Raw genomic sequence first — 25,660 nt, 5'->3', positions numbered from 1 at the left:
GTTACATCGATAGGTTCTTAGAGTATAAAGTTCACTGGAAACATTTGGGGTGCCTAAGCTGATCCTCAAAGGGTGAAGAGAATTCAGTGAAGCAGAAAGAAGGAATGATTCAGTTATAGAGTATTCTATGGAGGGAATCGTGAAGGTTGCCAAGCCCTCACCTGATTGTACTGATAGTGAAACTGAGGCCCAAAGCTGATGTAAGACATGACAAGAACATATGGGTCCACCTGCAAAGAGAGTCCCTTTGTTTTATTGGGGTGGGTAGGATGAGAAGCATGGGAGAAGAAACACAGAACAGGTTTGAAGGGTAGATTGTGGTTGGGAAGAGCTCAGATTTCACACAATGAAAATAGCATGTCCAGATGCAGGAAGAAAGCTGCTCTGAATAAGTTAGGAGGCCATTTGATTGTGGTTACTTTTTGGCGTGTGTTTTGATTTCTCTAATGTGTAAACTAGTTCAGCAAAGCCGTGAAAACTTGGAAAAGTGGAGTTCTATAAACATTCTCAGACCAGGAGAATTTGGGGCAAGGGTTCATGTTTAGAGGGAATAATATTTAAAAACTTGGTAAAATCCTAGTTTTATAGGTGAAGAGCCCGAAACCAGCAAGGAATCAACGTTTCATTTATAGATATGTGGGCAGTTTGCTGCAAGGTTGGAACTAGGACAGAAGATTCCAGTTCCCAGTGTCTTGCCAGTGCCGCCTGGCTCCTCGCACTGGATTCTCTCAGTTGACCTAAGGCTGGTGTTAAGTCTGGGAGTAAAGAAGCAAGATGGGCTCTGATCTTAGCACATACTAGTTGGGCAGGCAGTTGGCAGTATTGTTTGTCTAACCCCAAAATATGGTCAAAAGAAGGAAGCAGTGAGGAGCCTAAGGAAGAGGGTCTGGAGGGGACCCACAGAGGAGATACAACTGAGCTGAGCAGGAAGGGCAGGCAGAGATCATCCAAGTGCTTGTGGATCCGGGAAGGACGTGCCCAAGAAAGGCTGTTGGCTTGCATTTAACCTTTTTATATGTGGACCCCATGGACTATACGGTCCATGGAATTCTCCAGACCCAGAGTACTGGAGTGGGTAGCCATTCCCTTCTCCAGGGGATCCTCCCAACCCAGGAATCGAACTGGGGTCTCTTGCTTTTGCAGGTGGATTCTTTACCAGCTGAGCTACCAGGGAAGCCCTAAATATGAGTACTTTAAATTATTTATCACTTTAAAGTCATGATGGTTTTTTCCTTTTATATTCTTTCCTTATTTTTTGCTCTATTTAATGTTCTGACTTCATACAGTGGTTAAACTCTTACAGATGTTTATCCTCCCTTAATCTTCTTTTCCATTCAGTGTTTGATACTTTTTTTTTTCTTCTTTAAGGTGTATATTGATAACGATTTCTCTCTGGTTATGGGTTTTCTTGTAAGGTAATGGTTTCCAAGCCTGGCCCTGCATCAGAATCACTTGAGGAACCTAAGTAAAAAGCGGTGTTCAGTCCCTCCCCTAAAGGTGGAGCTCTGGGAAGTTTGTTTCTATAAAATTTCCTGGTTGACTCTGATGAGCATCAGGCTTCGAGAATCCAGGTTCATTAGGCATATAAAGTTGTCTGAGCCTGCATTGTTACCTTCCCCAGATAATCTGGCATAAGAATGATGAACTTGACTGAATTTAGGACTGTATGATGCATAACAGGATTGGAAAGCGTTAACTTGGCCTAAGAGGGGCAGAGTTCCTAGTATTTTAGAGGCTATCAGGCTATTTATTATTTATCAAATATTTTAAAAAACAGGCAGATATTCAATGTCTTTCTGTTTATTTTGTTTTCTAGATCGTGAGGACCAGTCAATTCTTTGCACGTAAGTAAATGTTAAACGTTCAGACTTCTTTTCTGTTCTGTTGGAAAGTAAAAGCAATTTTGGTATTTGAGAGAGGAAGGGGGACAGGAGAGCAGTAATTTAAAGAGATTGATGTAAACCTTGCTGTTAACTGTTTTAAGTCTAAGGTATGCAAGCTCTGCTTAGCTTTGGTGTTACTGTTTGGCTGTCAAACTGGGCTTTTCACACATTTCATAATGTTAATCTGTGAAACTTAGGTCTTTAGTAGGTTTGTCCAAGTGTTGACCTCCTGGACTTTTCAGTAATTTCCCTGTATCACCCAGGAAGCATTATTGATTATCATGTGCCGGTGTGTGAAGTGCTGGAAAGTCAGGATTGAATGCAACATCCACAGCAGGAAGTGATCATTTTTGCTGGTTAGGACACTCATGTTAGCTGCAGTGGGGAAGATGGAGGACCGGGAAGCGTTATCGCGAGAAGACCGAGTGGAAGGCTAATAAGTTACCCACGTGAGAGCTGGAAGTGCCTTCAAGTGGGGAGGTGCTCGTGGAAGTGGGCATGTCTAAGTGGGGCTTAGGTTGCGAGACAGGCCTGAGAAAGAGGAGCTCGGAGAGGGTGGAGTTGTGTGGATTTCAGAGGATTTCAGAGACTCGGGAAGGAGGAGGAACAGGTTCAGGGCAAAGGGGGAGGAGTTTGGTAGAGGACATTGACTTTGAGGTGCCTGAGGCGCTCCTGGGGGAGCCCTCTCTAGGTTATTCGACGTGGAGTCGGAGCTGTGCCTGGAATGCAGAGCTGGCAGCCTAGATGACGGAAGCCATGCGGTAAGTGAGGTCCCCTCAGAGTGTGGGATCCCCAGACGGGGTTCAAGGGTGGGGAGGCGGGTGAGACTCCACAGAGACGCCCAAGCCATAGGCTGCAGACACCATAGAGACTGAAATACACAGGAACACGTGCCTGGGGTTTCACGTGGGCGAGGGAGGCTGGTCGTGGTCCCCTCAGTGCACTGGGGTGGGCAGGGAGTCAGGCCAGACAGCAGTCAAGGAATGACATGGGTGTATGTGTGTGTGAGAGAGAAAGTTTTTAAAAAGCAGCAAAAAGCTAAGTCTGGGCCTACAACTTCCAAATAGCTCTAGAGTGAAAATTGTAGCATTTGAAAAGCAGTAAGGAATCAATTTTTGTTGTTACTGGTGGTGTCTTTTTTTTTTTTTTTTACTGGTGGTGTCTTTAAGGTAGGAGAGGTTAAACTGATGGGGGTGGGGTAGGACAAGATGGGTGAGAGTCAGGGCCCCTAGAGGGCCAGGGTCAGGGAGGCGACAGGGCCTGATGTGGGCGGGTGGGGGGGCCCAGAAACAGAGAAAGTTCTCATCTCTTGGCTTTTCTTTCCCATAGAAACTTTGGTGTTTGATAACAAGAAGTGTAAGAGAAGTAGAAAATAAGCCTGTCTCATGTAAATTTTCTTCCAGTGATGTTTAGCTTCTGAGTTATACAAATTAGCTTTTCTTAAACAACAAACTACCAGACACTTAGTGACTGAAAGCAGTTTTCCAAGCCCTTGGATTGGACTCAGCTGGGCCTGTCTGCTGAGCCGAGCCAGCCCCAGCCGTCTCACCTGGGGCTCACCCGGCGGCTGGGGGCAGCTGAGGGCCAGGGGGCTGGTTGACTGTTGACTGGGGTGCCTTGGTGGATCCTTTCATTCTCCAGTGGGCTAGCCCTGGCTGCCCAGAGCCACTTGGGGCCTTTGCTGTGGACACTCCCCTACCAGGGTGTCGAAATGGGGAATCATATTTAATCCACCAAAGTTTTTATAAGTGGGTTCAGGTGGGGGTCACTGAGATGAGAGAACTGAGAACGTCAGCGAGAGAGACTGTCATGATGGACCATGGGGTGTGGCACACGACGGGGGACTGATTGGAGGGAGATGGGTCAGGAAACTGGAGAGCAGGGCCTCCTGGGGAAGCAGGAGCAGGAAGAACAGGCGTCGTGGCCGCAGGTGTTGGGAGGGAGCTCCTCAAGTGTGGCCGAAGGAGTGGGCAGCTGAGAAGTGGGGGGGAGGGCAGGAGGGCATGGGGTGGAGGGTGTCACTGAGTCAAAGGGTTGGGTGTGTTGCTCACACAAGGAGAGGAGGGGCTTTGACATACACACACACACACACACACACACACAAGTGATGGTTTGAGGGCAGTGGCCTCTGATAAGCCCTTCATAAAGCTAAATTATTTCACTTAGAGGAATGTCCTTTATTCCAAGATAAGACCCTTCCTGTTTTCTTTGGAAATAAAAGTGCTTTCTTTTTTGAAACAGCGTGGGTGGCGGGGTGGGGGGGTTGTTTTTTAAGATCTTACTAAGCAAAATAAATCCAGTGTCAGAACCACTCCTCCTGCTGTGTGTGACCTCAGAGAGGTGAGAGGTAGGGGCTTTTAGAACAAGAGAGTCTAAAAAAAAAAAAAAAAAAAGAAGAACAAGAGAGTCTAGAAACAGCATTGGGGGAGTGAGAAGGATGCCCCTGATGTGTGTGTGTGTGTGTGTGTGATGATGTATATGTGTGTGTATGCTCACACAGGTGTGTGATATGAAGTATGGCCAAGCGGAGGGGAATGTTCAGTCAGGAAGCCGAGAACGTGGGTGACTTTGCACACTGTGGAATGGGGATCCCACAGAGTATGGAGGAAAAGAGGGGGGCTAGAACAGAAAATCGGAGAAGGCAATGGCAACCCACTCCAGTACTGTTACCTGGAAAATCCTATGGACGGAGGAGCCTGGTAGGCTGTAGTCCATGGGGTCGCTAAGAGTCAGACACGACTGAGTGACTTCACTTTGACTCTTCACTTTCATGTATTGGAAAAGGCAATGGCAACCCACTCCAGTACTCTTGGCTGGAAAATCCCATGGACGGAGGAGCCTGGTAGGCTGCAGTCCATGGGGTTGCTGAGGGTCAGACACGACTGAGCGACTTCACTTTCACTTTTCACTTTCACGCATTGGAGAAGGAAATGGCAACCCACTCCAGTGTTCTTGCCTAGAGAGTCCCAGGGACGGGGGAGCCTGGTGGGCTGCTGTCTATGGGGTTGCACAGAATCGGACACGACTGAAGCGACGCAGCAGCAGAGCAGACAATAATTGGGTTTGGAATCAGGAGAAAGAAAATGAGAGGGTAAGAATGAAGAGTGGCCAGAGGAGCTGCATTTTGAGCAGCGATCAAGGCTGGTGGGGGCGCGATCTGAAGTCCCCTGCAGAGCTCACCTCTGGGCCCTGGTGGATCTGGCAGGGGCAGGGTGGGGAGATTGGGCCCATGGGAGATGGCAGTCTAGGCTGGGCCTTACTGGCTTCCAGGGGTTTTTTAGCTTAGGTGGGTGGCCCCACAGCTAGATGAGTTTCTGGACCTTCACCTTTGTCACAATTTCTTATAGCTTCTGACAGAATCAGTGGACCTTACGGGCACAGGGGACAGAAGGTGAGAACGGTGTCAGGCAATTACAGGTGTTTGGGTCTTCCTGGAGCGCAAGCTGTGAAGCAGGGAATAAAAGCCAGTTTAAACTGAACACGCCGACAAATTAACCTCTGTTCTCACACAAACAAGATGGGTCTCCCAGTATCTTTCTTTCCATCATCAGCGCTTTGTGTTTCCAGACTCAAGGCTTAAAACGTTGCCGTCTGCTTTGACTCCCTGCTCTCTTTCATTCCCATTTCCAGTTGTCGCCTCATTTCGTATTTCTCCTGTCCTGCCCTGCCCTAGCTCCGCCCAGCACCTACTGTCTGCCCCGTCTTCTGGGATCCTGGCTGACTCCCTTGCCTTTCTCCTCTCTCTCCCTCCAGGGAGGACATAAGCCCCATGGTGCAGCTGGCTCCAGCCCACACTGATTTCCTCTCGTCAGGCCCTGTTCCTCACATGCTGTGATTCATTACCTATTTGGGTCTTTGTGTCTTGTTTTACAGCTAGACAGAAGGGTAGGAACTGTGACTTTGATTGCTTTTTAATTATCCTCTGAGAACCTGGAACACTGCTTTTGGGCATCCTAAGTAAATGGATAAAAATGCAAACAAAACAATGAATCTCTTAATTAAGTAGGAACCAAGGAAACAGCCTTAAGATTAGGAAGTTTTAGAAACAATTGAATACTGTATGTGTTTTCAAAGGGCAAAACCTTTCCGATACTATTTTATAAAGGTGTTTTATTTTGAAATTTCAAACCTACACAAAAATAGAATAGTTGGAGACCCCCAGATACCCATCCCCTAACTTCAGTGAGTTAAATTTTACCAAATTTTATGTTTTTTCTTTTTTTTAAACCTTTGCATTTCTCCCAAGTTTTCATGTAAAACGAATACAAACCTAAGTTTTATTGAAAAGTTGAAAGAGTGATACATTAAGTGCTCGTGTACCCTTTACTTCAATGTGTCCCTTGTTTCTGTACACACACAAGCCTGTTTGCAGATACTCTGACACTTGACCCCTGGATACGCCACAGGTGATTCCTAAGAGCAAGGGTGTGCCCACATAACACACATTGTCATACTTGACAATGAAACAGTAATGTTGTCTCATATGAAATCCATATGTGAATTTCTATAATAGTCTTCAACGTGTTTCTTATGACTTCCAAAGATCCACAATCCTGTCAGGTCTCATTCCTTGCATTACTTATGTCTCTTCATTTTAAGTCTATATTCTAGAATAGTCTGCTCAGTTTTTTATTTTATTTTATTCCACTGGGCATATTCTTCAGAAAAGTCAGTTATTCAGAAAGTGAGCCGCAAACATCTTTTTAAAACTACCGGTTTTGAAGCAATTCTGACCTTGATTTCCCAAGGCACACCCATCGTGTGGGCTGGCTCTGCAGATACCAGCCACAAGCTCAGGGGTTCCCACGCCACCCGTACTTCTGACCAAATAGCTACACATTTGAGGGTGGCCACTACCCACTCAGATTCAATACTTTGCTAGAGTGACAAATCAGAGCTAGAGAGGGTGAGAGCTGGAGTTTCCCAAAGGCACAGCTTCCATTTGCTCTGGTCACTTCCGCTCCCAGTGCATTGGTGTATATTACCAACCAGGAAGCTCACCTGAGCTTCAAAGAGTTTTTATTAGGCTTCACTATGTAGGCACGATTATTGAATCCGTGTCCATCCCCTTTCCCCTCCCAGGAGGGTCACTTGGATCAAAGGCACAAACCTCTAATTGCCCGTTTGGCTTTTCAGCTTGTCCAGTCCCCATCCTATAGCTAGCCAAGTGCCCACCATGACTAACATGGGGGGTACCTAACATTCCAGGTACCTGGAGGCTCCAGACCTCCCAGGAATCAGGAACAAAGAGCAGCCAGGTTCTTCACTATAGAGCATCAGTTAGTAGAGGAAAACTGCCCTGAGAATCTAACCACTGAAGCTCCATGAAATGGGTATGGTAAGGTATGGTAAATCCGCCCCCTTTCTTCCTCACACGCGTTCCCTGGGCCTCCGGACGGCTCACAGAGCCCCGCAAGAACGGCGGTGCTTCCAGCATGTGAGCCGGGCCCCTCCTTCCCGCCCCGGGGCCCAGGACGGCTGCTCACGAGTGAGAGAGGAGTAGCACTCGGGTCACCTGCCTGCAGTGTCGCAGTCACGGTGACCCTGCATGCAGCAGACGGGATGAGGGCAGGACACATTCCTCTCCTTTTTGGGTGGTTTGTGAGCTTGGATGATCATTTTGGATGAGGACTCTTTGGAATGTTTGGAAGCAGGAAACACTTGGGGAGGGAGTGACTGCTGTTTGACAAAACCTAAGGTTAGTGAGCACTGCTTTACTCTTGTCACCAAAAGTGACCATTGTAAGCTCTAGCACTTATAATTAGATGGTCATTGTCGTTTGAGACTGATGTATGCATCAGTGATGAGGTGTGGGTTTATGAGCTACAGCAGCTGGGGTATCTCTTTGTGTGCAGAAAGCAGTCATCAGATAAACCATATTTGCTTTTTTTTTTTTTTTGAGTTTTCTGAACATTTTATTAGGAATATTTTCAAACATAAAGGTGAAAGAATTTTTGCAGTAAAGTTCTATATATCTACCATCTAGATTCTGCCATTAATATTTTACTATGTTTGCTTATTATATATTGGTCTGGTCATCCCTCTATCAATCCATTTTGTTGTTTGTGTTGGGAGGGAAACTTTTCCAACTTGGGTCCTGTGGTTGGGGATCTACAAATGGACAGTGGACTAACAGGAGAGAAGACAGAGTTTATGTATGCACACGTGTGGGAGTATTCAGTGATGAGTAACTGGGTGAAAACCAGAAATAAAAGGCTTCCATACTAAATTTAAGAAACGGGGGGTGGTGTAGGTGGATTGGGGCTTCTAGGGGAGAGTATGGAGGGTTCTATGGGGCTTTGTGATGCCAGTGGACAGCTGAATTTGTACTTGCTGGTGCTCAGGGTCAGACTTCCCCCAGTCCAGAAACTCCTTGGGATGGGGTTCCATGGGAGCTGCATTTTCAGGAGGCTCAGCTTAAGCAGGAGACCTGGGTTCCATCCCTGAGTTGGTTAGATCTCCGGGAGAAGGGAATGGCTACCCACTGCAGTATTCTTGCCTGGAGAATTTCATGAATAGAGGAGCCTGGTGGTCTACATTCCATGGGGTCGCAAAGAATCTGACACGACTAAGCTACTAACACTTTGACTGCTTAAGGTTGGATGGTATTTCTTTCGGTGACTGCTGATTGATCAGATGTTTTCATTTTCAACTGAAAAACCACTCTTTGGGCTATTAATCCCTTCATTTGATGCATTTGTAGATCAGTGTGCTTCCCCCTAAATACTTCAGCATACATAACATTAAGTAAAGTTCAGGATTTGCATCTTTATCTTTTTGAGACAAAATTCACATGCACTTAAGTCCCCTACATACAAACCTTCACGTTGTGAACTTTCAAAGATATGAACCTGTGTTCCATCAACATCAGACGAGAGTGACATTGCAGCTTGCCCTCCGTCTCCTGTTGCTGACGATCCTTCAGCTCTACCGTCTCCCACGTCCTTTCCCTCCTCCAGTTGGTAACACTTCTTGCTTCTTCACTCGATGACAACTCTGTGTGCCAGCTGTTGTACTACTGTACTTTTCAAGGTACTATTATACTGTAAGATTAAAAATGTTTTTTTTATTTGTTTTTGTGGATTTGTGTGGAAAGTCTTAGGAACCTATTACAGTACAGTACTATATAGCACATTGTGTTAGGTACTTAGGCTAACTTTGTTGGGCTTAGGAAGAAATTGGACTTCTGAATGTGCTCTCGAAACAGAACTCCTTCATATGTAGGGGACTTACGGTATAACAGAATGCAAAACTCTTAAGTGTTTATGTGCTTTAAGTATATATGGGCTGAATTATTTGTATAACGTAAACCTCTGTTAAGATAGAGAACATTATCATTTTGATCATCCTGTAAAGTTCCCTCCTGTACGCAGCAAATTCCTACCCTCACTTCATTTGATTGTGTGTGTGTGTGCTCAGTCATGTCCAACTCTTTGCCTAAATATAAAATATAAAACTATAAAACTCCTAGAGGGTAACATAAGAGAAAACCTACATGACCTTGGGCATGGTAATACCTTTTTAGTACAAAACCAGAGACATCCATCAAAGAAATAACTGATAAACTAGACTTCATTAAAAATTCCACTCTGCAAGAGACAGTGTTAAAAGATTGAGAAGATAAACCACAGACTGAGAAGAAATATTTGTGGAAGACACAACTGCTAAAGGACTGTTATCCAAAATGATTCTGCTGTGTCTTTCATATTCTTTTTTTTTTTTAATTTTTTTTTTAAATTTTATTTTTAAACTTTACAGAATTGTATTAGTTTTGCCAAATATCAAAATGAATCTGCCACAGATATACATGTGTTCCCCATCCTGAACCCTCCTCCCTCCTCCCTCCCCATACCATCCCTCTGGGTCGTCCCAGTGCTCTAGCCCCAAGCATCCAGTATCGTGCATCGAACCTGGACTGGCATCTCGTTTCATACATGATATTTTACATGTTTCAATGCCATTCTCCCAAATCTTCCCACCCTTGTCTTTCATATTCTAATCAGAGATTATCATCTTTCTACTTCTGTCAATTTATTCATCATCACTGTTGACCATCATAGTGCCAGGTGCCATGCTAGGCTCCTTGCAGGCGTGATTCAATCTTGCAGAGTAATCATATCTCATTTTAAAGGAGTCTAAGGAAATGGCAGCCCACTCCAGTATTCTTGGCTGGAAAACCCCATGGACAGCGGAGCCTGGTAGGCTTCTGTCCATGGGGTCGCAAAGAGTTGGACACGACTGAGCGACTTCACTTCACTTCATACCGACGTTCAGAGGCCAATCACTTTGCCCAAAGCCCCATAGCTAAGAAGTGGTAGGCTGGATTGGAATCTACGTAGGTCATCAAGACGGAGAAGGAAAAGGCAACGCACTCCAGTACCCTTGCCTGGAAAATCCCATGGACGGAGGAGCCTGGTAGGCTCCAGTCCATGGGGTCGCTAAGAGTCGGACACGACTGAGCAACTTCACTTTCACTTTTCACTTTCATGCATTGGAGAAGGAAGTGGCAACCCCCTCCAGCTTTCTTGCCTGGAGAATCCCAGGGACAGGGGAGCCTGGTGGGCTGCTGTCTATGGGGTCGCACATCGCTGGACACGACTGAAGCGACCTAGCAGTAGCAGCAGTCATCAAGATACCATGGCCCACTTCTTAACCACTTTACCAGCATGATAGATTCATGAAGTAATTTAGAGTTTGGTAATTCAAATTCCCTTCTATATGGTGGACGAACAGCTGAGTGGACAATAATGGGTAATGTTTATTGAATACTAATTGTATGCTTTGTGTGTGCTAAGTCGCTTCAGTCATATATGACTCTGTGGCCCCAAGGACTGTAGCCCACCAGCCTTGTCTGTCCTTGGGATTCTCCAGGCAAGAATCCTGAAGTGGGTTGCCGTGCCCTCCTGCAGGGGATCTTCCTGACCCAGGAGTCCAACCCTCGGCTCCTGCATTACAAGTAGATTCTTTACCACTGGGCCACTGCTGCTGCTGTTGATTCTGCTGCTAAGTTGCTTCAGTCATGTCCGACTCTGTGCGACCCCATAGACGGTAGCCCACCAGGCTCCCCCTTCCCTGGGATTCTCCAGGCAAGAACACTGGAGTGGGTTGCCATTTCCTTCTCCAATGCATGAAAGTGAGAAGTGAAAGTGAAGTCGCTCAGTTGTGTCTGACTCTTAGCGACCCCATGGACTGCAGCCCACCAGGCTCCTCCATCCATGGGATTTTCCAGGCAAGAGTACTGGAGTGGGGTGCCATTGCCTTCTCCGACTGAACCACTGGGAAAGCCCAATTACGTGCTTTAGATGGACTGTATTTTTTTTCCTTTACAACACAGCCTTATGTGTAATATTAGCAGAGGTATCTTAGACCTGAAATACAGAAAATTTAGCAGAGTTCATAGGCAGTTGTTGACGGACGGCTCAGTACAGCTGAGTTAAGTGTGACAGGGAAAAAAATGCTTTCAGGATACAGTGAAGTATGTCCAGTTGAGAGGGGTTAGCCAAGAAACTGCAGAGTCAGACCAAGCTGATGAGTACCGATCATAACTGCTTCAAGACAAGTCATCGTCAGTCTACATGAGGCACATTTCTTAGCATCTTGAAAAATTATCTGAAACCAACAGCCAACATCGTGATTAGCTTGAAACACTAGGTATTTTAAATAAAGTTAAGAACACAACAGAGAAAACCACTGGCATAGCTCTTATGAAATTGCACTTGAGTAAAATCCAGATTCATCCCCATGGCTCCAGCGTGCATCCCATCCACGCCTTTCCACCTCGGCGGCGTCCCTCCTGCTGTGTCTGCCCGGCTGGTTATTTATATCAGATCCTGTACTCCGGCTGCTGGTTGCTGGAATATACCGAACTTTTTTCCTGCTTTGAGGCCTTTGCGTTTGTCTTTCCATCTGCCTCCATGCTCTGTCTCAGGCCCTCTCGTGCCTAGTCCTGCTCAGCGTTCAGGAGTCGAGTGCCCCCACCCCCGCCACCATTGAATGTTCAGGGAGTTGTCCTTTGCTCTTCTGCCTTTTCCCCCTCAGTCACTTTGTTTCCTTCGTCACCCTCCTCACATCCTACAGAGGCCCAATTTGTTTTTCTTGTTTGTTTTAAATCTCTTCTAATCTTGAGCTCCAGGAAGATTGTATCCACAGCTCAATCTCTAGCATTTAAGGGATGCCTGAATTGATTTGGAAATGTGTTGAATAAAGGAATGAACGAAACTCATTAGCAGGTACCAATGATGACCAAGTAGAAAGTATAATGATGATAAAAGGACATTAATGACAGGACCAAAAATATCAAATAGAGCCTAGAAATAAACTCATATAAGACTTACATTCTTTTATTCAACAGAATGTATTGAGTACTTGCTGTGCTAGGCACTATGACTTAATAGGTGAATAAGACAAACCTGGGTCCTTGCTTGTTTTGAACTTAGAAAAATACAGAATTTAACTGAGCGATGAAGCCATCATTTCTCCTAAAAACAGCATGTATATTATTTAGCTCAAAATTCTGACTGCCTGTTTTTATAGAGGTGGCAGGTGGGAGGAGACAGGGAAGGGATATAGCAGAACAAAATACTTGAAATTTATCTGAAAAAAATAAACCTCAGAGACTACTTGTCTCTGAGGTTTTAAAAAACAATGATGGGTAATGTGGTTAGTCATACTTCAGAAATACTGCATAGGCTTTGGAATAAAGTCGTAAGTGTAAGGTAAAGATAACATTTCAAATCACTTTGACCAAGATAATCAGTGTCTTGGTCAGCCATTGATAATGGGATGTGAGCTGAATCATGTGACTGGAAAATGAGATTAAATATTTACCTCAGGGCTTCCCTGGTGGCTCTGTGGTAAAGAACCCACCTGCCAATACTGGAGACACGGGTTTGATCCGTAATCAAGGAAGATCCCTTCTGCGTGGAGCTCCTGAGCCCATGCATCTCAACTACTGAGCTTGTGCTCGGAGCCAGGGAGCTGCAACTCCTGAGCCCACACACCCTAGAGCTCGTGCTCTGCAACAGGAGAAGCCCACATACTGAGCTAGAGAGTAGCCCCACTTGCTGCAACTAGAGAAAAGCCCGAGGAGCAGCAAAGACCCAGCACAGCCAGAAATAATAAAGTTAAAAAAATAACAACTTGACCTCAGACTGTACATTTTTTTCGATTAATTAAAATATAGTTGTAAAAAGTGAAGACATCAAAGTCCTGGAAGGAAAACATAGATGGATTTAACAGTGTAGGTGATAGTAATAGAAAAGCTGTATGTATGAGGTATGTACAAGATGCTCTGTGGGTCCAGGGGAGTGAACCATCTTCAGCTCTGAGGGATGAGCCTAAAAGGTATTCAGGCCTTGAAGATGCTGTCCGTGATCAGCGGGGATCCTGGGGTTCATTCGATTCCTGCAGATTCAGTTACCTTAGTCTAATTGTTCTAGAAATTCTGGTTCTAGTGCTGGATATGTTTCTGGTGCTGAGGAATTTCTTTGTAAACATTCTAATAAACTTCACTTTTCTGGCAGAGCCACTGATACCTAGCACAGGTGGGGAAGTGTTGTGAACATTTTCCTCTGTCCTCTTAACTGGCATCTACCAAAAGAATGTATTTAATTTATACCATTTAAAAATCATTTTCCAGCTACTGGTGATAGTGTTGTGTTTTGTTTCTTTTTTTTCCCTACTTACTCTCATTTTACTTCTTACTAATTCTAGTTTCAAATCAGTTTACTTTTGTTGATTATAGGTTGGGAATGTGTGTGCTGTGCTTTCTGTAAAGCAGACTGTGTTACTATATCTTCCAGGGGCGAATCAGGTGCCGGGAAGACAGAAAACACTAAGAAAGTCATTCAGTACCTTGCTCATGTTGCTTCTTCACACAAAGGACGAAAGGACCATAATATTCCTGTAAGTTTTTGTTCTGCCCTTGTTTTTAAAACCCTTAGATTTATTCTTTAGTAATTTCAGAAACAAGAATAAGGAAGTGAGGGTGCTCAGTGCGCTGCCTTTATTGACAGCTTCCTTGTCGCCCCCAGCAAGGAGGGGCTAGGACATCAAGAAATTGCTGGTAACTGGCAATTCCAACAGGGCAAACTGAAATTACGGTTGTAACTCAAAGCCCGATCTCTTGCAGAGTTGTGGTAAGGATTGTTAGAGGTCAATAAGCAAGGCTCATGAAGACTTCTCAGTTTTTAACCACCAGAGAAATATCCTCAGATATTTTCAGTGGTTCTTTCTGAACTTAGAGAGCTACCACCAACAGCAGCCTGAGGGCAGGATAGAAATTTGGGGGAGAATTGATGACAAAAGGTGTAAGAATATAACACGTCAGTTACCCTTGACTTGTAGATATGCAGATGTAGTCGTTAATACCCCCTGAGAGATGCCAGCCAAACCCGCTGTCACAGTTCTGACCCTCACGCTGACTTGGTGCTTTGGATGTGGCTTTACCGCTAGGAAAAGACCCAAACTTGCTAACGTTTGCGTTTGTCTGTTTGTAACTGAGCAGCAGGAATCACCTAAACCAGTGAAACACCAGGCAAGTGCTTTTCTTTGTTTCTTAGTCATGAATGTTTGCACTAATTTCTGTCTTTAGACTGAGTCGCTACTAGGCACAAATACCATCAGCTCTGAGCGAAATTTCTTATGAACAAAATGTTTCTTTTTGAAAATGTGTTGCTTTGAGGCTCACTGTTCCTGAGAAGCAGCATGCCCTTTTGCTTTACCTTTGTTTTCTAGAGGAACTTTGATGTTTATTTACCCTTTCATTATGACTTGGAATCATATGTTTGTGAAGCCTGTAAACTTAGGGTTTCATGTGTCAGTGGCCAGGCACAATCACTTTAATACTTCTTAAGCATGTGGAAACCTAACTTCATGCCGTATATTAAATTTTGAATTTAGGGTTGCAACTGTAACAGTTTCTGATCTGCTAACACTGTGTGGTCTGATATGTGTAACCTGAAAGTCTCATTGTATTTAATATATAAATTTAGAATTTTTTTGTCCTGGGCAAGTTGTAGAGAAGTGTTATTCTTCCTATCAGATGCCTCGCTTTTAGCCCCACAGAGCGTAGCATCTGGCAGATCGTGGACCAGAGCATGTCCTGATAGAGGGGGAGGGCAGGGCTGAGCCGCATGCCTTAGACAGACTGAGGCGTCTGCACCTGGACCAACCCTTTCCTAGCATTGGAATGGTTTTGGTTTGTATGTCTTTCTGCAAGCATGCTGCTGCAAAGCTAGCATAAAGCAGTAAATGATAGTGTTATGAAAACAACCTATCACCATGAAGAAGCAATCAGAAGCCTCTAAAGGAATAGTCACAGACAGATGTTCAGATACCTTTCTTTAGAATTCTTAAGAGATTCTCAGATGCCAAAGCTTGTACCACACCCATAAAATCCCATGATGTTCCTTTGCTTTTAACTGTAGACCACACCAGTGATGTGAATTGGGAGGATGAATGAAATCATCACTATCCTACATGATCGTGAAAGGCTCTTTGGCCAGTTAAAGAAGGAATCTCTAGACCAGCAGCCAGATTTTCTTTGAGCTTTAGAGTACATGCTAAATGACCTTTTAATATGTACCTAGATCACTAGCAAAATAGCATTAAATAATTAACCTACAGATTTAGGTTTCCTAATCCTTTGGCTTACATACATCATCATCGTTAACGTTTTGTTCAATGTCAGAAACAACTACAGAGTGGACCCCTGTGAGTAGCATGCTTACCCCGAGATTTCACTTTGGGTCCAGTCAAGCCAGGTTCCTCCAGAAGGCACCAGCTTCTCTAGGCCATGCTGTGCTGTTGTTGCTGACTTGCATGTCTTTCTGCATGTTCTCTGTGCAGACTCTTCTGTGCTGCTTTCCCAAGTTTATTTTAACACTAGTCAAGTAGTAGTTATGCCATGTCTTTAGAAACATGAGGAGACCCCTGGTTCTCCATTAATTTTTCTTCCCCAGCACACTGAGGAATATGAGACACTCCTGAGCCTAGAGACTACTGGTCATACCCTGGGGAGGGTCATCTCAGGAACTTACTTCTCTCCCTACACCCCCATCCTCTCCTGAGTGCCCCTAGGCCTGATTTCCTCACCCCATTGTGAGGATGACTGCCATAAAATAATGGTTTTACTTTGTAAGGTCAGTGTTTCTTTTGGTTCCCTGTAACTGGTTTCTGAATTTATGTTGAACCTTATAGGCAAAACTTGGATTCCCAGGAACCATTTGTATAAATTGATAGCATTTTATCACTAAACAGCAGTATAAATTGTAAAAAAAAAAAAAAAAGGAAAGGCATTTGTAGCCTCCAGATTTTGTGAATCTTTATTTGCCCTTGGCTCTTTTTCCCTCAACAACTTTATTGAGGTTTAAATTCATGTCCCACAAAATTCACCCTTTTAAAGCATACAGTTCAGTGGGGTTTGTTTATTTTTTAGTCTAGTCACACAGTTACTACTACAATCAATTTTGGAATATTTTCATGGCCCCCAAAAAGAAACCCTTTACCCATAGGAATCACCTTCCATGCCCCCCCTGGAAATCATTAATCACTTTCTGTGCCTCTGAATCCACCTGTTCTGCGGATTTTATGTGAGTGGCATCACGTAACATGTGGTTCTCTGTGACTGGTTTTCACTTTGCATAATGTTTGCAAAGGTTTGTCCTTGTTGGAGCATGTGTAAGTGCTCCATTCCTTCTTACGGCCAAGTAACAACCCGTTATGTTATATTCGTCATGTTTGGTTTACCATTCATCAGTTGATGGACGTTTGGATTGTTTGCGCTTTGGGACCATTATGAAAAATGCCACAATGTATCAGTTTTCACACGGACATACGTTTTCACTTCTCTTGGGTGTATACCGGGAGTGGAATTGCTGGGTTGTGGAAACTTTCTGTTTAACATTTTGGGGAACTGCCAGACTTCTGTGTAGAGGCTATACCACTTTACATTCCCAGCAATGTATGGGCATGCCAGTTTCTCCATATCCTGGTCAGTACCTGTCATTGTCTTTTTATTGAGGCCCTCCTAGCACTGTGAAGTGTTCATTTGTTTTTAATGTATTTTGTAACTTCACTATAGACATATGAACAAATATAAGAAATAAATTTTCAAAATTAAGGCCACAGTATTTAAGAAGTAAAACGTTTACCTGTAAACTTTTACTTGTTGTAACAAAATGAGTTGTCATTTGGCTTAATGCCCCAGCCGACTGCAAGTCGATCTTCAGGCTAAGTTCCCTCGTCGTGTGTCGCTGTTACAGACCCTTGCTGTCTGGCATGGTATTCAAGGCCACTCTGAAGCCTGGACCAGGTGCAATTTCAGAGCTGGTTTGAAGACAACTGATTTCTTAAACTTGACCATCCCCCGAGAATGGCCTCTTCAGGCCCACCCACCTCCCCACCGACTGCTCAGTCAGCCATGTCAGATGGCAGCTTCCAGATGACTTTGTATCTACTGGTCTAAACTGCCTTGAACTGAGACAGAAGGGTAACAGATAGCAAGTGGCAAGCACAGAAATTATAGCCTATCCTGGAGATTGGTTCTCAACATGTGATTAGTTGCTGCCACCAGCTTCCCTCATAGCTCAGTTGCTAAAGAATCTGCCTGCAATGCTGGAGACCCCAGTTCGATTCCTGGGTTGGGAAGATCCCCTGGAGAAGGGATAGACTACCCACTCCAGTATTCTAGAGCCTCCCTTCTAGCTCAGCTGGTAAAGAATCCGCCTGTAATGTGGGAGACCTGGGTTCGATCCCTGGGTTGGGAAGATCCCCTGGAGAAGGGAAAGGTTATCCCCTCCAGTATTCTGGCCTGGAGAATTCCATGGACTGTATAGTCCATTGGGTCGCAGAGTCAGGCACAACTGAGTGACTTTCACTTTCACCAGCTTCCAACCCTACTCTGTGGTCAGTGGGAAAGCCACAGCTTTGCCTGAGGGCAGCAGGAGGCCAGCCCGAGTCCCCTTGCTGGCTGAACTGGAATTTTGAAAGATGTGTGTGTGTGGTTTTTTTGTGTTTTTTTTATTTTCACCAACTTCAAACTCATTCTGTATCTATCATATAGCAAGTACATGTAATACATTATGTAATAAACACAGGGGTGTAGTTTTTATCACGATTGGCAAACCTTTAAAGCACTAATAATTTAAATACTTAGAACTTTAAAAATAATTTCAGTAGTTAATAGTAATTTCTTTTCCCCATGGTCCACAGTGACATTTCTTGTTACCACATAGAATAGAAATACAGGAACATTGCCCGTGCTGTTCCAGTGGAAAGGTTAACACTTTAGTCACTGCCCCTGGAGGTTTATAAATGGCTTCATAATTTGGTTGCGAGCTGTAAGCACTTTCTACCTAAGTATGGAATTATTCAGTGTAGCAATGATCAAATTTAGTGGTAATTTCTTACCTAAAGATCATTTTTGTGTATTGTATAGTACTAGCTTTGGGTCAAGCTTTATATGATTCATTCCTGAGTCTTTGAGGTCTATAATTGGGCTCAATCATGTCAGAAACCCATTGGAAGAGAAGTACCACCACATCCCGTTAATGGAGTGGCCCCCATAGCTGGGACCCACATCTCCACACCCACCACAATGACTATGAGGACCCTTAATCCAAATCTTCCTGCCACCTCTGGCTCACCACCACCCCCTCCCCAGATACTGATAGAGTGTGCTTGGACCTGTCATTATCTGTCCATTCAGCAGACATTCACAGAACATTATTTTGACTTGATGTTGACTTGATGTAGAGGATGCAACCGGTGCCTTTAAGCCAAATGAAAGAATGGGATCAAGATCAGTGGATCACATGCACACCATGTGTACACACACAACATATACACGCCAGGGAGGGGGAAAAAAACAATTATCTTGACCCAAACAACTCTTGCGAAGCCATGTCTAGGGAATATTAAAATGAGGTATACAATTCTTGTTTTGTCTTCAAGTTAGGAGAACATTTAAAAGATAAACTATTATTGGAAGTGTTTTTATTATGATTTGGTAGGATAGTGTGTAGTTTTAAGGAATCTATGTTCTGATTCCTTGAGCTAACTGTGGCTGTGTCAGATAAATGCAATGCCCCACCTATCTATCAGTCAGTATTTTTTCTGACAGTTTCTACACCCTTATCACACAGTGAGGTTAAGGAATCTTATAGCCCAAAGCATTGTTGCAGAGCCCGTGCACCAAGGGCTTTGCAAGATGGTGGCCACAGACTCAGTGATGGCTGTGACCTCTGACCTCTAGGGAAAAGGCTCTCTGTTGTGTCACAGCACAGTGGCTGCTGTCCTTAATGATGACCTTCAGCCTTGTTAACATTGGTTCAGGATACTGTGTTTGAGAAACTTTGATAGCATATAGAGTTTAGAAAGATTTACATCAGAAATTGTCTGGTGTCCCTTGAAGTCCATAAACAGGAAGATTCCCTGTACAGGGGGCGTATTATCTAGAGCTGAGAACGTGAGTTGACGCTTGTCCTGACGTTCACGTGGCAGCACCAGTCCTTGACTGGTTTCTGTTGAACACAACTGTAGACTGTGGTGAAGACCTGGGAAACCCAGCAGTCCAGACAAACGCTCTAGAGTACACACTGTGTCACGGGCCTCAGGCACATTCCCCGCCCTTGCCCCGGAGGGAGCGGCGCCTCCTGACGTCTAACCACTGGCTGAGACTGCCTCATGGTATATGCTAGTTCCTGGCTTTGGGTCTGATGATAGTGTCACGTCACGTGGCAACTGGCCATTCATTTAAAAATCTTACCTGAGGTTCCTTATACTCTTTTTTTTTTTTTGGCTTAGAGAAGCATATTAGTGTTTTTTATTTCTTTATTTAGGTTTAGAATAATGGTGGGTATTTTAAAATACACAGGTAAGATTTGTGTTTGGAAAAGGATTTTAAGTCTTACAGTATAATTCTGAAATTCTATTCCCCGGGCATAGGGTCATTTTGTAGTGCTTTTTATGACCAGAAATGGCTTCATGCTTTCTCATGCAGCTTTCTGTTGTATTTCATGATTAAAGCACATATTAATATACTTACATCTTTTGTTTGTGAACTGTTTTATAGCTTAATTTGCATGTAAGTAAGGACACTGCATAAAGCATACACTACATCAAATATGATATGCTTAGCTTTTTTAAATTTGAGCAAGAATTCAGTAGCCTCACCATCTTTGTCATCTCTGAATTTGGAGATGAGGGTGTTGCCCTGTCTGTGCAAGTCTTATTACCTTATGTTTAGCATCTCTGTTCAATGTGACATCTTCTTCTCCTTGTGGTCAGTTGATAGAGGCTGATTTTTTTTTTTTCCTTTAGCAGAGCCCATAAGACTGAGAATAAGAAGCCAACAACAAAATTTGTTAGATGGCAAATGAGAAAACTGAGGAAAGAGGCAGTGTTTTGTTTGCTTTTCCTTTGAGGAATGGAGTAGAGAGATTAAGATACATTTGCTTTTATTTATGTGTGTGTTTATGTGTGATGTCTTTTAGGGGGAACTTGAACGGCAGCTTTTGCAAGCAAATCCAATCCTGGAATCATTTGGAAACGCAAAGACTGTGAAAAATGATAACTCATCTCGTTTTGTAAGTCTAAAAGTGCCAGAAACCTTTCGTTCCTCAGACTTCTAGTTAAATGTCTACTATGATTAAGCAAATAAAGTATCTTCCTCCCTAACAGATGTAGTATGGAACAGTGAACAGAAATACAGTGCAAGTCACATGTAATTAAAATTTTCCTAGTAGTCACATTTTGAAAAGCAAAAAAAAAAGGAAAAAACAAATGGGAAAGTAATTTAAATCGTATGTTTATTATATATAAATATATAGTTATGTATTCTATGGTTGTGTTGTTAATAACCTCTCTGAACTTATTTCTTCACTTTGGTTGGGGATGATATAAATAATTCCGGGCTTGTCATGGAGATTAAATGAGGTGCATGTCAAGTACTTAACACAGCACTGGGCACAATTAACCCTGAACAAAGTGAAGTTGGAATTTGATGTGGTAAATTGTTGTCTTTGTACCTTGCTGTTTCTATGGTATATGGATCTCAGAATAATTTATCACTACTGTTACTTCTCTTTATTTATTTTTGATATTTTGGTTTTATTGGGGTGTAGTTGATTTACAGAGTGGTGTTAGTTTCAGGTGTACAGCAGAGTGATTCAGTTATACAGGCCCGTGTATTCATTCATTTCTTAGGTTCTTTTCTCATATAGATTATCACAGAATATTGGGATGGTACTTCTCTAAAATTTTCTTCTCAGCCATTCCACTCTCTGAATTCAGTGAAAACTTTACTTTCTCCCTCAGCTCGCACAGCTCGTCTAGGGACATTTTCCTGAATGACAGCAAGATCAGTGTCACAGGACATGGCCTTCCCTTTTCCAGCTTCTCAGAGTCAATACTTGGATAGCAAGTTGTTCAGCTTCTGCTATTTCTGCTTCAATAGCTGGAGTTGTTTCTCTGTTTTTCCTCCCTCCTCTGGTATTAGACGTCTTGGTTAAAGTTAAGAAGGCCAGAATCAAAGCAACTTTAATTCTAACGATTCCTTAATGGGCGGTTTTTGGAAATCAGGATAACTGTGACTTTTTTTTTTAACCATGGGGGTGTAAAGTTGCGGTCCATGCAATAGTCTGATGACGTGGTTTCTGGAATTAGAAGCCACCAGACCATAGTTCAGTTCATTTCTGTCACTCAGTCGTGTCCGACTCTTTGTGACCCCATGGACTGCAGCACCCCAGGCCTCCCTGTCCATCACAAACTCCTGGAGCTTGCTCACACTCATGTCCATCGAGTCGGTGATACCATCCAACCGTCTCATCCTCTGTCATCCCCTTCTCCTGCCTTCAACCTTTCCTGGCATCAGGGTCTTTCCAGTGAGTCCGTTCTTCGAATCAGGTAGCCAGAGTATTGGAGCTTCATCGTCAGTCCTTCCAGTGAATAACAGGACTGATTTCCTTTAGGATGGACTGGTTGGATCTCCTTGCAGTCCAAGGGACTCTCATGAATCTTCTCAAATACCACAATTCAGAAGCATCAATTTTTAGGTGCTCAGCCTTCTTTATAGTCCAAACTCTCACATCCATACATGACTCCTGAAAAAACCATAGCTTGGACTAGACGGACCTTTGTTGGCAAGGTAATGTCTCTGCTTTTTAATATGCTGTCTAGGTTGTTCATAGCTTTTCTTCCAAGGAGCAAGCATCTTTTAATTTCATGGCTGCAGTCACCATCTGCAGGGATTTTGGAGTCCCCAAAAATAAAACCTGTCACTGTTTCTGTTGTTTCCCCATCTGTTTGCCATGAAGTGACAGGACCAGATGCCTTGATCTTAGTTTTTTGAATGTTGAATTTTAAGCCAACTTTTTCACTCTCCTCTTTCACTTTCATCAAGAGGCTCTTTAGTTCCTCTTTGCTTTCTACTGTAAGGGTGGTGTCATCTGTATATCTGAGGTTATTAATATTTCTCCCGGCAGTCTTGATTCCGGCTTGTGCTTCATCCAGCCTGGCATTTCATGTGATATACTCTTCATAGAAGTTAAATAAGCAGGGTGACAATATACAGCCTTGATGTACTCCTTTCCCAATTTGGAACCAGTCTGTTGTTCCATGTCCAGTTCTAACTGTTTCTTCTTGACCTGTGTATAGATTTCTCAGGAGGCAGGTAAGGTGGTCTGGAATTCCCATCTCTTTAAGAATTCTTTACAGTTTGTTGTGATCCACACAGTCAAAGGCTTTGGTGTAATCAATAAAGCAGAAGTAGATATTTTTCTGTAACTCTCTTGCTTTTTCTGTGATCCAGTGGATGTTGGCAATTTGATCTCTGGTTCCTCTTGCCTTTTCTAAATCCAGCTTGAACATCTGGAAGTTCTCCATTCACGTACTATTTTGAAGCCCAGCTTGGAGCATTCTGAGCATTACTTTGCTAGCGTGTAAGATGAGTGCAATTGTGCAGTAGTTTGAACATTCTTTGGCATTCCCTTTCTTAGGGATTGGAATGAAAACTGACCTTTTCCAGTCCTGTGGCCACTGGTGAGTTTTCTAAATTTGCTGGCATATTGAGTGCAGCACTTTAACAGTATCTTTTAGGACTTGAAATAGCTCGACTAGAATTCTATCACTTCCACTAGCTTTGTTCATGGTGATGCTTCCTAAGGCCCACTTGACTTCGCACTCCAGAATGTCTGACTCTAGGTGAGTGACCAGACCATATGGGACCTGGTATACAAAGGCAGCCGATAACCCTCTGTATTACTTGTGCCCAGGCTGCCGAAACAGCACTGCAGACTGTGTTTTTTCACAGTGCAGGATAAAGTCTGAGATCAGTGTGTGGCCAGGGTTGGTTTCTTCTGAGGTCTGTCTCCTTGGCTTGTGGACAGCCATCTCCTGGGAATTCATGTGGTCTTCCCTCTGCATGTTTGTTCTGTTCTTCTAAGACCCCAGTCACGTTGGATTCAGCCCACCATTATGACCTCATTTTAACTTAATTACATTTGTGCAGACCCTTTCTTTGAATATAGTCTTGTTCTGAGCTAGTAGACATTAGGATTTCAGCATATGAATTTGGGGGTGGTGGGGACAACTCCACCCTAACACCTAATACCCTCAGAGGTAGTTGAAGTGCAAGAGGCTTTCCAGGTTATGTGAAAAGCAGTAGGGACGTATTTGCTTGGAATACTGTTTATTCCTAGTAAGATAAAATCTGAAGATCTGCTTCGTCCAAGTTCATTTAGTAATTATTTTAGCTTTGTCTCTACAGAGTGGGATAACAAATATGCCTGTGTCAGTAAGAAGCATGGCTGTGACTTTCAGATCTGAGGAAATTGAGCTGCGTTTAGAGTTTCTGTCATTCCATGGATCATCAGAGTTGAGTCTGAGCCACAATTAAATTCTTTTTGCTGAAAGCCCTGTGTTTAGTGGCTATGTCATGGAGCCGGAGGTAGCTACCAGCTTTGGTATGCTATGCTATGCTAAGTCACTTCAGTCGTGTCCGACTCTGTGCGACCCCATAGACGGCAGCCCACCAGGCTCCCCCGTCCCTGGGATTCTCCAGGCAAGAACACTGGAGTGGGCTGCTGTTTCCTTCTCCAATCCATGAAAGTGAAAAGTGAAAGTGAAGTCGCTCAGTTGTGTCCGACTCTTAGCGACCCCATGGATTGCAGCCTAACAGGCTCCTTTGTCCATGGGATTTTCTAAGCAAGAGTACTGGAGTGGGGTGCCATTGCCTTCTCCAGCTTTGGTATGAGAGTGTTGTAAAGATTTTCAAGGACTTCGTAGTGGATAATGTCTTATTTTACCGCATAAATCAAGGTGCCAGTCTCTCCTGATTTCTAAACACCCCCGTCCCCCAAACCACATTCCAAATCCAAGAGAAACAGTTTTGTGCCCATTTGTCTCACTTTTGCCTAGAAAAGGTAAACTGCTACTAACCAGACCTGTCCTTTGGTCTAGAATGTGGTGATCCCATTATTAAAAGGTAAGGACTCAGCGGATGGGGACCTTGTGTTTGGGGCAGAGAGACAGGTGTTAGAGGCTACTGCTTTGTAACCAGATGCCATAAGTCCTAGTGATGTAGAGCATTTGTTGTCTCAGTGTTGCTGGGTGCTGGTTCTGGTTCAGGGTCTGCTGGGAGGTCGTCATTACCGTGTGATTGGCTAGCGCTAAGCATCTGAAGGCTGCTGAGACTGGAGGAGCTTAGCTTCCCAGCTTGTTACTCGGGTAGCTTTTGGCAAGAGGCCTCAGTTCCACAGGCTTCCCAGGTGGCTCAGAGGTTAAAAAAAAAAAAATCCGCCTGCCAGTGCTGGAGACACAAGTTTGATCCCTGGGTTGGAAAGATCCCCTAGAGAAGGGAATGATAACCCACTCTAGTATTCTTACCTGGGAAATCCCATGGATAGAGAGAGGAGCCTGGTGGGCAACAGTCCGTGGGGTCGCAAAAGAGTCAGACACAACTTAGCGTCTAAAATAACAAATCTGTAATTTGCATTACTGTAGATCAGTGGTTCTCAATTTGGGATCCCCTAGGTTTCCTACACTTGGCATCTCGTGGGTGGAGGCCAGGCATATTGCTGAACGTTCTGCAATGTACAGGAGGCCCCACACCAGAGTTATCCCCACACATCAGTTATATGGAGGTTAAGAAACTCCTCTGATGTTCTCCTTTAAATGGTAGTCTAAATTAGGAAATTCATTGTAAAGTAGTAACTGTACATAGTCCCCTTAATGCTTGTTATTGGCACAGCTTGTCCAAAAGTTGATAAAGATTATTCTGATGGGAACTTGTTATACATTCTACTGGTGGGAAGAATTTCTTAGATTGTTTCCAGGAAAATTGATTCTAGCAAGAATCATCCATCAGTGTAAATTCTCAACAAACCCTGATTCAGCTGAGGTTCTGCTTTCCCAAGTGCTTGTGCTACTGAATAATCATCACTAAGTATGCTCTAATATAGTAAAAGCTGATCTTTTTAGAAAAGGTTTTTTATTAAGGCAGTGTTGTTAGACATAGCTAATCATTCAACCAAGAAACAAAGATGCCTTTAAATTGTTGACTTTGAGTTTTAATGTTTAGAAAGTCAACTTTACGTTGATATGTATAGTATTTTTTTAAAGAAAGAGTTGCGTAACCAGTTACTATTATCGTAAGGCTTTAACTGCGCAATAACACGAGAAGGTTGATTTTAGCAATATTAGTTCCGCTGATCAACTCTCCTTCCACATTCAGTTAAAACATCTCAGCAGTCTTCAGTGGGCGTTGCCAACCCTGGTTC

The 25,660-nt window shown here is 43.7% G+C and overlaps 1 protein-coding gene across 6 annotated transcripts in view; it reads left to right on the top strand.

Annotated features, from left to right (window-relative positions):
* The window catches only part of MYH10 (myosin heavy chain 10), a 122,130-nt gene that overhangs the window by 31,613 nt on the left and 64,857 nt on the right, over positions 1-25,660 (top strand). For 4 of the 6 annotated variants that reach the window (XM_059877752.1, XM_005220298.5, XM_059877753.1 and 1 more), the window contains exons 4-7: positions 1,817-1,844; positions 13,685-13,787; positions 14,389-14,418; positions 20,378-20,470. In XM_059877752.1, the coding sequence (XP_059733735.1) occupies positions 1,817-1,844; positions 13,685-13,787; positions 14,389-14,418; positions 20,378-20,470 (254 nt within the window). 6 annotated transcript variants of the gene reach the window in all.

This window comes from Bos taurus, chromosome 19, assembly GCF_002263795.3.
Source record: "Bos taurus isolate L1 Dominette 01449 registration number 42190680 breed Hereford chromosome 19, ARS-UCD2.0, whole genome shotgun sequence".
Taxonomy (NCBI): domain Eukaryota; kingdom Metazoa; phylum Chordata; class Mammalia; order Artiodactyla; family Bovidae; genus Bos; species Bos taurus.
The sequence above is the reverse complement of the archived record's forward strand: the minus strand, read 5'-3'. Positions and strand labels throughout refer to the sequence as shown.